We start from the raw sequence: 15392 nt of genomic DNA on the forward strand, positions 1-15392 counted from the left end.
TTTTCATGCTGTCCTTCTGCAGTGACTTGTTCCTTTTGATAACATGTCCAAAGTAGATTGGATAAAGTCTCTTTGTCCTCCCCTTTAAAGGGCATTCTGACTATACTTTCTTTAAAACAGTGCTGTTTGTTCTGGTTGTTCATGACACAGTCAGTAGATGGCAATACCTCATTAATGAGGTTGTGGTGCATATTAAGAGACTTCATATGAGATGCTTAATACAAACAAAAAGATGTTCCTTTATGCCTGGAGCACAGAGCACACTCAGTTCCTCATAGCTTATACCATGTGTAAAACATTGTTCTGTTTAAAAACTACAGTAGATTTGTAGCTTCACATCCATGGCATAGTTGTTTCCTGAGTAGACAATATTGCTTTAACAATCATTCGCTGTTTTATCCTGTATCTGAGGTAGATCTCAACATCTCTGTTTTACAGGTAAGGATTCTTTGCTCTGTACAGAAACAATGAAAACAAACCAAACAATAAAAAGTGTCCAAGAAGCTACATACCCAATTAATGTTAGAACCAGGACTTTAATGTGAGGGTTGAAATCCAGTGATTTCACTGGAGTCTCATACAAAGCAAAAGTTATGTTCTGAAATAGGTGCATATAAAATACTGTGAGAGGTCAGGTAAGAGAATTAGAATGCTTTTGTGAGCATCATTCAATTTAATCCTCATAATAACTCTGGGAGATAGGCAGATAAGACATCAGTATTTTCATTTTGCAATCCAAGCAAAGAAGGTTTCAAGATACCCCTGACTTGCTCAAGGTCACGCACCTATTTTGTGCCAGAACAAAGCCTGAGCTGAGTTTCCCAGCTTGCAGCACCACGTGGTTTATGACACCTCAGAGAACCTCAACTTGCTTCTTGGGATTAAAGACTAGATTTCTGTGATTGGTAGGGGGCATGCATTTTAGAATTCACTGGGCATTGCGCTGCAGACATATTGTTTACATATTCTTTCCCTGCTCTTCAGAGGAGAGGACAATGCCGAAAATGAAGCTACCCATGAAGGTAGTGTATTGTGATGGAAAGACAAGACTGGAATCCAAAGCATTGTGTTTGACCCTAGCTTAAAATTTAACAAAAATATTCCTTCTCTATATAAAAGTCCTGCTCTGTTTCTTTGTAAAAGACAAAACTCTGGCCTTTCTACCTCAGAAACCAGTTAGTAGGTAACAGTGATTTCAGTTGTAATGGATTTGAAACAGTTTGAGAAATAAAATATGCCCTCTATAAATGGCATACATAAATCATCAACCTATTTAGCTCTGGCGGCTTAGTGGCAAGAAGCTGCCCTGCAATCCCAAAGGCATGCTGTTCAAATCCATTGGCTGCTCCAAAGGAGATGGATGGACAGTCTCCTACTGTGTGATTAACTGCCTCACAACAACAGCAGCAACAACATTATTTATATATTGAACAAATGTTTACCATAGATCAACTATATATCAGGAACTGTGAGAAAAGTCAAGAATGCAAAATCTCTGTGTCTGGCCGATTAACAATCCAGGGAGGATAACCTCACTGGTAAATATATAACCGTATGTCAAGTTAATCTCTTTAATAGTATGCTTCAATAAGGGGATTTAAGAAAGGAGTGAAAGGCGTCTATGCCATGATCAAATTAGCATTTTTAAAAGATTACTATGCGTGAAGAGTGAACATTTTAAGAGAGATTAACCAGATGGGTGTCCACAAGATATTAACAAAGGTTTTCTAGAACCGTAGGCAGGAGATGATGGTGGCTCAAATGAAGATTGTGTCACTGGGAACGGTGCAATGCAGATAGATTAGAGAGATATTTATGGGTGGCACAGACATGAGTGGCGGTAGGGAAGAAGCACATTACTAAAGTAAGTTCCTAGGTTTCCAAGTCATTTAAATGGTTGGATAATGTTACCTTGCACTGAGATTTGGGTTATAGAAAAATTCAAGTATTTCTGAATGGAGATTACAAACTCTATTTCAGCCATGTTGTTTGTTATTTACCTTTAACATTTTCAATTGTACTGTGAACCTCAATATTCAAGATGGAAATTTAGAGCTTGTAAAAATATAGACAAGAGATTTCTAATGAGAATTTCTCAGCATACAGATGATAAGTTTACTGTGAATAGAGAAGAGTTAATTGACTCACCATAACAAGAGAAAATGAAAAGACACAGAACTGAGTTGTACTATTACAGAAGGTATGGCTATAAAAAGTAAAGAAAATAAAGGTATTTAAAACCAGCTCCATACCACAAATTAGCTTTTTATTTTATTTTACAATAGATGTGTATAAACAATTTCTTGGTTTCTTGGGTTGGCATGTTGAAAAGATTACACACACACATAGAATTCACTACCTGTTCCAAGGACTTTGCTTTTTAGAAGTTCAAGAAACAAACCAAACAGACAAACAAACAAGACAAACCACAATAGAATTTCCAACAAAATATACGGGAAAGAATCTGACAAGAAAAATGAGCTCTATTCTCCCTTTTGTGTATCTGGTTATGAATCATCTCTGGACTTGTATTAGTTTCCACTTTGTGTATCTGGTTATGAATCATCTCTGGACTTCCTTTCCTGTTAAGACAGCATTGATTCCAAAGTGCTCTGGAGCAACAAGGAGGTGACATTTCTGTTGTCGTTGTGTCTACGTAAAGCCATTCTCGAAAACACCCTATTTAAAAAAAAAACAACAAACACCATATTACAGTTTAAAATTTTTTCTTCTTGTTGAATCATCCTTGTCATCATTAGAAAAATAAAAATTTACACAGACATGTATGGTTAAAAGCAGAATTATATCCCCTTTTATTTTGGTCATATAATTTTGTGGATAGAAAATATGTTTAAAAACTTTCAATTAGCAGCATTATCTCTTCCATACAACTATATATTAATGTACCTCTCCCTCTCTGAACCACCCATCTGCTATTTAACCCCTTAAAATAACATATTTTGCTCTTGGTAACCTTACAGTTATCACTGTTGTTAAGAACCTGTTATACTTGAGCAAGACAGTAGAAATGTATGTGTACCACAATTTTTTTAGTACAAAAGATTCTCTAAGAAGCAGTATTTGTTGATTTTATACTTTGGTTATTTTCTAAATGTAGGAGACAAACAGTAAGTACTGGATTCACCTGTAAATCACAGATGATTGTCTATGTCAATAAAGAATATTAGAGTGAATAGCCCGCTTTCAGAGGACCCTTATACACAGAGTTTTAAATCATGAAATCGAGGTCCAGGAAAGTTAAATGGCATGTTCCAAGCCCCCATGAAACCTGGGATGAAATCCAGTTCTCCAGGCATTTCTATGATCACACTGTATGGAGATTTTGTGAAATTATTCTTAAATTTTTCTCATTTATAAATTCATTTAAACATTGTGAAGACCAGTGGCATAACCATTCATTATTCTCAGTGGGTTTATATGCTGAGTATGAATAAACTATGAATGGAGTGTAGTATCTTTGCTAAAATAATTCACAAGTATGTCAAAGAGACAGACATACTCATTCCTCTAATATAGCATGTACTGTGATGGTAAACCAAGAGCAAGGAGAGAAGAAAAGCGAAAGCACTTGATGTTGCTGATCACAGAGAACAGGATACAGGATATAAGGGACTTTCCATTTAAATTGGATTTCATTAAGATTTGTCAACCTTAGAAGGAAGTCAGGCAAACGTAACTCCAGGTTAAACCAAACCAAATGAGATGCATGAATACACATGGCTTATGTAGGATGGGCTATTTCAACATGTCTAATACTTTCTGGAACAAGAAAGAAGTTATACTGCATACATCTGATACACTACATGGACTTTGAAGGGGAAAAAAGACCCAAACTTAGAGTAAATAGATGCTGGTAGTGTAGTATGATCAAGGTGGGTTCCTAACCAAAGCGCTAGAAGTTTGAATCAACCAGCTATTATATGATAGGTGGATAGGCAATGTTCTCTGTTTTAGGTCTCTCATGTGGCTAAAACAGAGATCACAAGTGGATAACTTTAACAAATTTCTTCCCTAATATTAGGAAGCTAAAGTCCAAGTTCAGGATAGAAAGTCTAGAAGAAGGTACTCTCCCATCAGCTGTGGAGTTAAGATCTTGTTTCCTTAAACATTTAGAGGTCCGTTGTTTCTTGGAGATCTTTGTATTTTCTTTTCTTCTTTGGTTTCAAAAAGTTTCATCTTGCAGTGTCTTGGGTCCGTAGAGATGAACTGAACTTCTTGCAGTTATTTCTTGGAGGGACTCAAGGGCCCTGTCTTGCCCTTTGCTATTATCTCTGTTAGTAATTGTTAGCTGACCCTCCAGTAGGTTTTCAGAGTCAGTATATTGCAAGGGAGGAGATTTCTTCTCTCTCTCCTGCAGAGCAGCCTGGGGATACAAACCAAGGACCTTTGAATTTGACACCAGGACTTGCTGCTGTTTTTTCTAGTGAGAGAAAAGCTTTATAGTTCATACTCTGAAGGAATTACACTTAGACATGGTTATGATTGCAGTGACATTAGTGAGCACTACATTCCATTCTAACCTCTAACAATTGTTGTACAAGATAATGGAGAGTTATTACATAGCCTCCACTTTATATCATTATATACACATATTGAGGGGCACAATTCATCCAGGGCATCTTCCTCCAAAATGTACAGCCTTAGGGACATACTATTAGTCAGAATTGATTGGACAGCAGTGGCCTTGGGTTTCTAGAAGGCACTGATGACTTGCTACCTTGACTTGGGTTAACTGGTTTTGAATTTGGCTATCGTCACAGTCACAGAGAAAAGTAGTCAAGAAATAAAAACATATAATGAAGCTGCCATGGCCCATAACTCTCACCTTTTCAAATGAGAAGGAAAATTATGTCTCCAAGCAAATGGAAGAGAATTTCCCCAGAAGCTGTAGCTTCCATCTCAGGAACAGCTAGTGTGATGATAGGTTCCCAACGCTCTAATTGGACAACTTGGCTAAAAAAAAAAAATCTACTGTTCTCTTTCCCTCTGAGCTCAGAGTTCTTATCTGACCTTTCCCAGAGAGCATGGACTAGAATTAGTAGAGAGAAAATCCTTACTTGCTTACTACTTAAATGACGAGATTGTGGAGAGTTTGACTGCTTTAGGCTGCTGGCATTGATGTACAGTGAGATCAGAGAAACCAAGAGTTATGGACTGTCCTTCAGAACTTAGTCTTTGCTTTCTTGTTGGGAAATTATTTGAGACCTTTGTTAGCTATTGGAGCACCATCAGTTTGGTAAAATTCTCCTGGAATGTTCTGATGTGTAATTGTGAACAATGTTTATAATTTGACTGATATGAAGGGTAATGTGCAGGAGATACCATTTTTCCACGTTCCCCAACATGCACTGGGCCACTTTAGAGGTTTCTCTCCCATTTCTAAATGTCCTGAGAAAACAGGAGAACAATCTGACAACAGAACCCTGACACCAGAGGGGACAGTAGGTGTGACAGCTTCTCTCTCAGCTTGGCCATGAAACTCGGGGAACTCTTAAGTTCTTCCCAGTTGCTGTCTATGAAGTTTGTTCTTTAAAAAATTCCTTTTCCCTGAGTCACAACATGTTAAATAGTTCTAGTCATAATCACTCCTTTTGTTGTAACTTACTTCAGCAAGCAAAATGAAACTTATAGTAAAACACAATGAATTTTTCTCTTTTCTCTGACCTTCTGCTTTTCCATGTATTACTGAGTCAGAGCTGCCTCGAGTTTTCAGAGCCTGTAAATTAAATGGGAGAAGATTGTCCATCTTTCTCCCTTGGAGCAGCTGGTGAATTCAAAGAAACTGTGTTGGGACCACAAGTTCTTACCCAAGATACAGCCTGGCAGTACTCTTTCTAAAGCATATCTGTTTGTTCTTTATATACGTATGTTGTATATATGGTTTCTACGTATAATGGGAGATTATTTCTAACTCTATAAAGTATAAAAAAGAGTAGTCCTGCTGGATAGGTAATTCTTTTCTAAGTTTTCCAGAATTCTGGCTTGTGCTGGCTTCTCTGTCATAGAGATATGGCTCCCAAGCTTCCCGAGTACTTGTCTCAAACTTAAAGTTGGAGTATGCGAGCAGGGAGGATGCCACTTGTTTTCCTAGGCCAGCCTTAGCATCTCTACACATCACTGTCATTCCCAGTCATTAGTGGCAAACTAACAGTTGCATGCACTCACCTGATGACAGGAGGCTGAGAAATAGAGTCTGGAATGTAAACAAAGTGAATTTTTGTTAACAGTGCAACTCGCCCTGGACTTTGCACAGGAGCACTGTAAGAAGTGGATTTGGGGATGAATCAACCAACCTGTCTCATTCAGTCATATTTAATGGTGTACCTATGCCCAGAAAACTTTTCAGTACCTTAGAAATGTGTTATTTTTTTTCTTCTAAAAAAAGCTAAATATCACCCACAAAAAAAATTATTCTTATTTTAAATAATAGAAAGTAATAGACATTATTATTTTAAAAAAAATAGACAGTATGGCAATGTCTAATTCTACTGAAAATATATTATCTTGAAATAGAAGGTTAAGAAACAGTTGAGTAAGTTGAAATAAGTCCTTTTGGACTACAGTCAGTTATATGCTAAGAATAAAAGAAAAATTCATATAAATACCTAGGGTAACATGTGTCCTTAAAAATTGTGCTTTTTGTTTCTTAAACATTAACATCAAATCTGTATAGTTTGTCTCCTCTTACTATGTGTAAATTCTACCATAATCTAAATGACTGGGGGAGTTTTTAATTGATGAAACCCAATTGTATGTGAAAATCTTATTGATGTCAAATCCAAATAGAAGTTACATGAAGAACAAGGTGGTGAACAAGGTTCTGCTTGCATAACAGGGAATTAATTTTCTTTTACTACTTGTAGGTAAAGAAATCACAGGAGCTCATGACCTCATCATACATGCCATCACTTAGCATTTGAGTTTTCTTTCTCTAGAGTGAAGGAAGATGCAGCAGTGCATTTGTTGGCCATACAAAGACCAAGTTGTAGAATTATTGAAACTCTGAATTCTGTCATTAGTTTGATGTTTGAAAAGACATCTTCCCATCTGAATTCCAGCTGTTTACTCTTATTTCAATAGCTCTTTGTTTGGCTGAAGCTTTTCATTTGAAATTGTAAAGTGTCAAGGGAAAAGGTATTGGTTTGCAAGTTTTGTACAAGGGTGGCACAAACCTGAACTCTTTAGAATCCATTATAATATTTGTTTGCAGTCCCTTCTGTTCAATTTGTTTCTCGAGTAAATCTCAGGACTTTTCAATTATGTCTCAGGTCAAACTTTCATGAGCTAGCACCTTGTGTCCTCCTTACGACTTAAGTGCAACTTTGAGTCTAAGTATTTATTTTTTAATCATCTTTCCCAGAAAATATTATTTCAGTCTTCATTCTGAAGTAATACTTTGTGCGTCTTTGATTTTACAGGGAACGAGCATTGAACACATCCCAGCCCGGGTCCCTTCAGCTTACTGTAGGAAACCTGAAGCCAGAAGCCATGTACACCTTCCGAGTTGTAGCCTATAATGAATGGGGACCAGGGGAGACTTCTCAACCCATCAAGGTGGCCACTCAGCCCGAGTGTGAGTATGACAAAGGAAGGACAATATTGAAAAAGTAGTCCTTCTCATCTGTAAATATCTTGAGTCCTATAATTTTCCTGAACTTAGAAAATGGATTATGAAACTGCTTTCTAAATTATCTTCAAGGCAAAGCAACTTAGGACCAGAATGCCCCTCTCTATTTGAGCCTTATCTCCATAAGGTCAAATAATAAAGGTCTAATTTATCATTTTAGAAGCAGGAGTGACATCCACTTCCTAAACAGCATGCCTCTGGAAGCTATAAATGACTATAGTTATAGAAAGGCTTCAGGCCTTTTGTTCATAGGCTCACTATGAGTCATGCTCAACTTGACACTAATCAACAACATAACAACAATCTATTATTGACACAGTGGCTTTAACAATGCGCTTAAGCAAATCAGAGATCATGAAATGACAAAGGATAGGATGAGGTTCAGATTCAGATCTGTTCTTCACAGGATTATTATGAATTGCAGTTGAGTTGACTCATTGGCCCTTAACAATAACAAATATCTGTTGTTGTCGGTTGCCTTTGAATAGAGCATGATACATAGCAACCCTATGAACAAAAGGCTTGAAGCCCTTCTACAATTACTGGCATTATCCAAGTTCATAGGGTTTCTGGAGGCATGTTATTTAGGAAGTAGATGCCACTCCTGCTTAATCCTATATATTCACTTTCAAATAAACTGGCATATATTACTTGAGAAATTATTTCATGATTATTGATTTTCCTCATCCTCCCTGGACTTTTCTGAATTTTTTGGTCATTTTATATTTCAAAGGCAAAATAATAATGACATAAAACTTCCACATACAAAAACTTATATTGAAGAACCTAAACTGGAAGTCAGTACATGCGAGAAGCTACCAATGTGAGCTTAAACGTAATTAATGTAAACAAATAATGTTTACTAAACAACCCCAAAGAGTGGACAAGTCTGTCTTGGAGAAATTGCAAATAGAATGCACCTTAGAAGCAAAAATGGTAAAACTTCAGCTCACATGTTATTGGAATGTTGCAAGGAGGGGCTAGTTCTTGGACAAGGACATCATGCTTGGAAACATAGAGGGTCATGAAAGAGAGGGAGGCCCTACTGAGATATTAACATAGTGACTGTAACAATGGACTTGAACATGGCCAAGATCATGATGGTGCAGAGTAGGGTAAGCTTAACAGCATTAATCAATACTTATGAACTATCTCACACTCTTCTCAACTTTTTCTAATTTTTTTTCAAAGTAATCTTAGTTCTGTAGAATACAGTGATCAATGAAAAAGCAATGCACAGAAACAATGGAGTCTAAATTTGTCACTCAGCTTTCCATATACTCTCCTAGCGGTAATGCTTTGAATTAATGCGGTACATTTCTTGTATTTGATAAATTAGTATTGAGGTATTATTATTCACTTAAGTCTGAAGTGAGCACAAGGTTCACTCTTTGTATTGAACAGTTTTATGACTTTTGGTAAATGCTCAATGTTATGTGTCTACCACTGCAATATCATGCAGAATAGCTTCAGTGCCTTAAAATCCCTTGTGCTTCACCTAAGTATCCTTGGGATGTCAGAACACTTGAACTTTGGCTTTTCTAGCCATTATGTTGGCTCCTGTTGGGGTGTGGAATGATCACCAGCTATCTTAACTGCAGACACATTGTCATTGTTGTTGTGTATCATCGAGGTGGAACCAACCCTTAGCTGACCCTCCAGTGGATTTTCAGAGACATTTAATCTCATGGGAGATTTCTCATCCTTCTCCTGTGGAACAGCTGGTGAATTCAAACCACATGCCTTTGGAATTGTTACTAGACTACCAGAGCTTTGTGGTCTTTCAAATAACCGACAGTTGTGAGACCAATATGTGAGAGAGTGCTTCATACACTTATGAGAGTACAATGCTTCCCACACTATGAGAGAGGACAATGACGGTGGTGGAGAGAGGAAGAAGGAGAGAAAATGAAAAGATAGTGACACTTTTGTGAACAAATTGTGGAAAGGTGTAACTAGAGTAACCCTGGAAATAAAGAACCTAGACTTTCAGTGGTTGACTGAGAAGCTGTTTTTCATTAATTGAGGAATTATGTCTTCTTGTTAATCATATTGGGAGTGCTGGACTAAACTTTGATTTGCATAAAAATTTTTAAAGAGTAACAAAGACAACAAAAAAAACAGCCAAAACTGCTTAAAGCTTAATGATTTCTGCTCTCATAAAATGAAAACTGAATTTTTAAATGTAAATAGCCCATATTTGCTTATCAGCCCATGCTACAACCACAGCAAAATTTTTCTAAGAAAGTGATGTAAATATATTTATAGCAACATATTAAAAAGACAACCAAACAGCATAACAATTAAACACTTAAGGTAGAGGGGAAGGTAAGGTTGGAAAATGCACATTATTTGTAAAATTACAGTCACAATTGCATATTGGAAAATATTTCTACATGTTATAGAATTTTTATCTTTCCATAAAGATTTCTAGTGTAATTTGAGAAGATGTATTATTGATAATCACATTTTCGGGGTTATTTGGTTTCCTTAAAAAGGATAATATAAGAGCTAAACTCACTAATGTATTATTTGGAATAAATGCCAGTGTTTTGGATAACCACTTGCATCTATTCCTTTAAAAGGGATGCTATTTAATTTTAATACTTCTTAAACTTTAAACATTGTTTAAATTTGCAGTGACTTCAGATGTTTAGGAGAAAAATAAAATAGAAAGTGGAAATAGTTCCATTGATAAGTGTGTGAGATGATATTTGGACTACTTCAGATTTTGAGTATTTTAAATGGACTTGCTGAAGAAGAGTGTGTGAACACTCATTTCTGGATCAGGTGCTAACTATCGCCCGATCTGCACTTGGGAAAAGTATTCCTTCTTTCTTCTCCTTGGCAGAGGCTTTATAGACGAGATGATGACAAATTGTAATGTAATGTTTAGTAAGAAAATGGGAAGACCAAAATAAGAAAGTTTTATACATCTTTGCTTCAGAAAAAAACAAAACCAAACCCTCTTTTAACACCTTAAAAGATATGAGACTAGACAGGTTGGAAGGAGTCATTAGGGAATGCATTCTCTCAATTAGGAATGAATATATAAGTGTGGGGTCACTGAAAAGGAAAATACAGGACCCCTTATATTATTGATGTCATATTAAGAATTCCAAGACAGTGACTATAGAGCAATATGGTAAGCTCTTTGACTGGCTGGGCTATTTTCTGTGTGTGGCCCTTATACATGTTGGGTTACTTTGCACGGCCATGAAAATGACCTTGCCCCCAAAATACCCTTGAGGAGTATTTTATTGTTGTCTAGATGTTAATCATCAGATAATGCCTCTTTCCATTCCATAATGTCTACATTAACACCACATTTAAATTGCCGTATTTTTCTTAACTTTTCATATATCATATGCATAGAATCAATGAATTCTTCTATTTCTATTTTCAATTACTAGAGTTGGATTTTAAAAATGAATCATAGTATGTGTTTTAATTATCTTTAAAGTAGGTTGTATAGAGATGGAGAATTTAAAAACCAACAAAAATTCCATTTTAAAAAAATTTTGTTCAGATCTCTTATATTAGAACATCTTACTTAAAAGCATGCATTTTTAGAAGATTTAACTTTGATAGATTTTTATAGGATCTTTTACTTCCTAATTCCTGTTTTATTATACTTATAAGTGCTTTACTGTATTTCAGAGCTAGATAGCCATTAGAGTTTATCTGATAAAATTCCAGGATAAACTTACTTTCTAAGACAAAGAAAGATATATTTTGGGGGGACATTTTGCATGGGATACGCAGAATAGTAAGATCTGTTTCATTAACTTAGATCAATGATACTGTGAACAAACTCTTAACTTCTTTAGAAATAATGTTGTTGTTGTTGTTATGTGATGTTGAGTTGCCTGCAACTCTTAGTGACCCTATCTATGTACAACAACCCTAAACACTGTTCTATTCTGTGCCTGTCTTATTGTCTCTGGCACCCCTACCCCTTTCACCCCAGTCACTGAGTCAATCCATCTCATTGAGGGTCTTCCTTTCCTGCACTGTCCCTCCACCCTCCCAAGCATGACATCCCTCTGAAAGGACCAGTCCCACCTTTCAACATGTCTAAAGTATGTCAGATGAAGCTTTAGAAACCTAGTCTCCAAAGAGCAGCCTGGTTTAACCCTTAGAAATAATAGGATAAATAAATAATGTTATTATGGCTAATAGGTATTCCATATGTATTTTATCTTCTGTTATTAGGACAAAATGCCAATTTGGGGCCGTGAAGAGCATTTCAGCTTAAACCAAACCTACTCAGTAATAGACCAAGTGCTGAGGAAGACAGAACATTCTAAAGAGCCCTACTTCTTTTCCCTTCCATCCTTCTCTCCCCCTCTCTGCTCCCCTTTATTCCTGCCTCTCTTACTCCCCTCTTGCCTTCTTATAAGCCCATATTTCTGTCTTCTTAGAGGAAATGCATGGGCTGATTTCATTATCTGGCTAGAATATCAGAATTTAAAGGAATAAGGAGAAATGACGTTTCCATCATCACTTCTCTCCCTGACAAAGTGATCTTATCTTTGGCAAATGGGTCTCGTCGGGGCATCCGTTTGGTAGCTGCTTTTATCACTGTTTTCCCAAATGTGATGTAGTAAATGTACACTAAAATTACATAGCTTTTATACAAATTGAATTTCACGTTTTTCATATTATTTGAAAATATCAATTCTATTATGAAAACCGTATTCTCCAAGACTAAAACCTGATAGAAAATATGTCTGAAATATAAATCAGCCAGCGGCAATGGTTTCCTAAAGTGCATGCATTTTGTAGTAATCATTTAAAGAGATCAACAGACCAAGATCCAGTTTATGAAATAATCACCCAGAATAGAAAGGCTTGATTTATACGAAGGTTTGTTCCTCCCTGATTACATCTTCCTTCTACTGAACCCCTACTCCTTCTCCCCTGACTTTATGGTATATAATTTCTGCACTGTTATTATCACTGGGATTAAAGTCCCTGTCTGCTTAAGACTTGTCTAATCTTTTCATACCACATGTGGAGAATTTTTGAATTATTATTTGGGGTCCTCTCAGACGCTGTTAAGGTAGCTTAATCAGACAGAATGTTAAAATGGACCACATACAGGCTGGATGGCTTGCATTCGAATAGAAGCCTATTTGCTAGACTTCAACCCAATTATCCACAAAAGCCCTTTATAGGTAAGGGTTGTGAGTCATATTCTTAGACCATTATATTTTTTATACTGAAAAGATGAGGGAAGGTAATCCTCTAGTCTAGTGATTCTAAAATACATTATCTAGAGGAATAACTGGATTGCTTCCCCCCCTCCTCTGGCTATCTATTTTATTTTCATGTTAACTCTAAGAGGAATTTGAAAGAATGGTGACTGTGGAAGGAACACACAAAGTCATCACTTGATTCTAAACTTTGAAACCTGTATCCTAGGACAAGTTTCTTAATCTGTAAAACCTCAGATTTTCCAGATTGACATCAGAAGTGTCGTTTTCCCATCCTGTTATGAGATTGTGACAATACAATGGAATAATATGAAAGGTCCTGCGTTTTATTTACCATTGCGCATGCACTCGGTTGAAGGGAAGTTTTCTGCCCTAACATGATTGAATGAGTTTATAATCCCCAGTGCACCACTCTTACAAACAAAAGGAAACTAGGGTACTGAGGCACCCACCTAGGTAAACAAGGCTTTAAAGTACCACTTCATTCATCATTTAGCACAGGCTTGAATAGACTATAATCAACACATGTATAGACTTTGCTACTTCTTGCTACTTAGGCTTTCTTTACAAGAAGACTCTACAAATGTAGTCTCTCATTTTGCCTCAAATACATCTGTGTGACATTGACTAAATTTGGAATTCTTACCATCAGTATATCATCCTATACACTGTGTCACAGCATTCCCATGCTATGAATATCAAGTTGGTTGAAAGATGCTGATAGAATCTGCTTTATATTTATAATGGGAGAGATCTATGAAATATCAGTTGTGTTTATTTCACGATAACCCTAAACTGAGCCAATCAAGTTCATGACAGTTCCGTGCAGGTCATTTCTTTTCTTGTTTGAGCTGCTTTACAGTTATGAACTGAACTGTGTGGTGATTGGAGTGATTTTAGGGATGACTGTCATATTTAAATTGACCATGGGCAAATAGCCATGGCCCAGTTGTGTGGTCACATCCATGGCTAGAGATTAACACGGCAAAGAATCAAAAGCATTTAACGTTTCATCATTCACAGCAGCAGGGCCCATACTGATGTCACTGAAAATATCTCTTATTGAAAAACACCTTTTCAACAAGAAATCACAAACAAGATGGGAGAGTAAGTGAGGCTTACTATTTGGCATCACAGCAACAGGAGGCTTAGGGAGTCCATTTGGATTTAATGGCCAATTAGGCTAGGATATTATGTCTTTTGTAATGATATATATTAATGGGAGGAAGAGTTATTTAATTGACTAGAAGGGTTCAAAAGTAACTGTGAGTCATTCTGCACTTTCCTCACTCAATCAAAAGTAGTTTTTTTGTGCTAAGTTCTAGCGGTCTGTTCAGTGAAGTAACAATTAGACATATGTGGCTGTTTGATGCAGGTTGTGTATCTGTATTCTGAAAGACAGAGGTTTCCTATGCAGAAATGTTTTGAGCTGAATCGTCTTTATTTGATTATTTACCTTATTATGGAAACAAAAAGAAGTTTCTTTCCAATCTGAGCAGTGTGTGAGTGTCTGCAGGGATAATACCATCACAGCAGAGCAGGCAAATGAAACTCCACTCCAATACAGAACAGATCATCGGCTCTGAACTGCTTCAGGGAACTCTTTCAGTTACATCTGATGTTTTGGAGAGCTGGTAAGTATGACGAACAATGAGTGGAGAGAGAAAGCAAACAGGGCCCTCTGATCACCTGTGTGCTTATAAAACACTCATCTGGAATGCACTCCTCTCTATGCAGTGTGAAAGCATTCACTGAGCAACTATTACGTGTTACCCACTCTATCTGGTGCTAGAATATTAAGTAGCATTAGATGAGTCAGACAACACCAAATAAGTAGAGATAATATTTAGATTAAAGCATAACTAAAGAAAAAAATTTTAAATATTACTGCAGGATCAAATTTACTTTATTTAAAGTTAAATACTGCCAGGTATTGGTGAATACATATACATATACATATACATATACATATACATATACATATACATATAAATATACATATACATATGCATATACATACATGCATATATAAATAGACACACATACATATATAAATATACACATATATACATATATACACATATACATACAACACATACATATACACACACACACACACACACACACACACACACACCACTGAATATCCCATGGACGGCCAAGAGAGTGAACAGATATGTCTTGGAGATGGTGCAGCTGGATTGCTCTTTGGAGACAAGAATCATGAGAATTTACCTCAGATACTTTGTACATGTTTCCAGGGGGTGCTAGTTCTTGGAGAGGGACATGATGCTGGGAAGGATGGAGGGTCAATGAAGTATAGGAAGCTTCTCATCCAGGTGAGTTGACATGGTGACTGCTGCAATGGGCTCTCATGTGTCAGGAAGTGTGAGGACGGTAAGGTCAGGACTGATTCAGATCTTTTGTTCATAGGGCAGTAATGAGTCATACTCGATTTGATGGCACTTTATAATATATAATTAATATATAAGATATAAGATATGATATATAGAATTGTTGTTGTT

At 36.5% G+C, this 15392-nt stretch overlaps 1 protein-coding gene across 1 annotated transcript in view; it reads left to right on the plus strand.

The window, feature by feature from the left end:
• The window catches only part of DCC (deleted in colorectal carcinoma), a 1276184-nt gene that overhangs the window by 891826 nt on the left and 368966 nt on the right, over positions 1 to 15392 (plus strand). Inside the window, exon 9 of the mRNA XM_006891717.1 lies at positions 7440 to 7594. Within this exon, the coding sequence (XP_006891779.1) occupies positions 7440 to 7594 (155 nt within the window). The remainder of the gene's footprint in view (positions 1 to 7439; positions 7595 to 15392) is intronic.

This window comes from Elephantulus edwardii, unplaced genomic scaffold, assembly GCF_000299155.1.
Source record: "Elephantulus edwardii isolate Elephantulus edwardi_28Jun2011 unplaced genomic scaffold, EleEdw1.0 scaffold00103, whole genome shotgun sequence".
Lineage (NCBI taxonomy): Eukaryota > Metazoa > Chordata > Mammalia > Macroscelidea > Macroscelididae > Elephantulus > Elephantulus edwardii.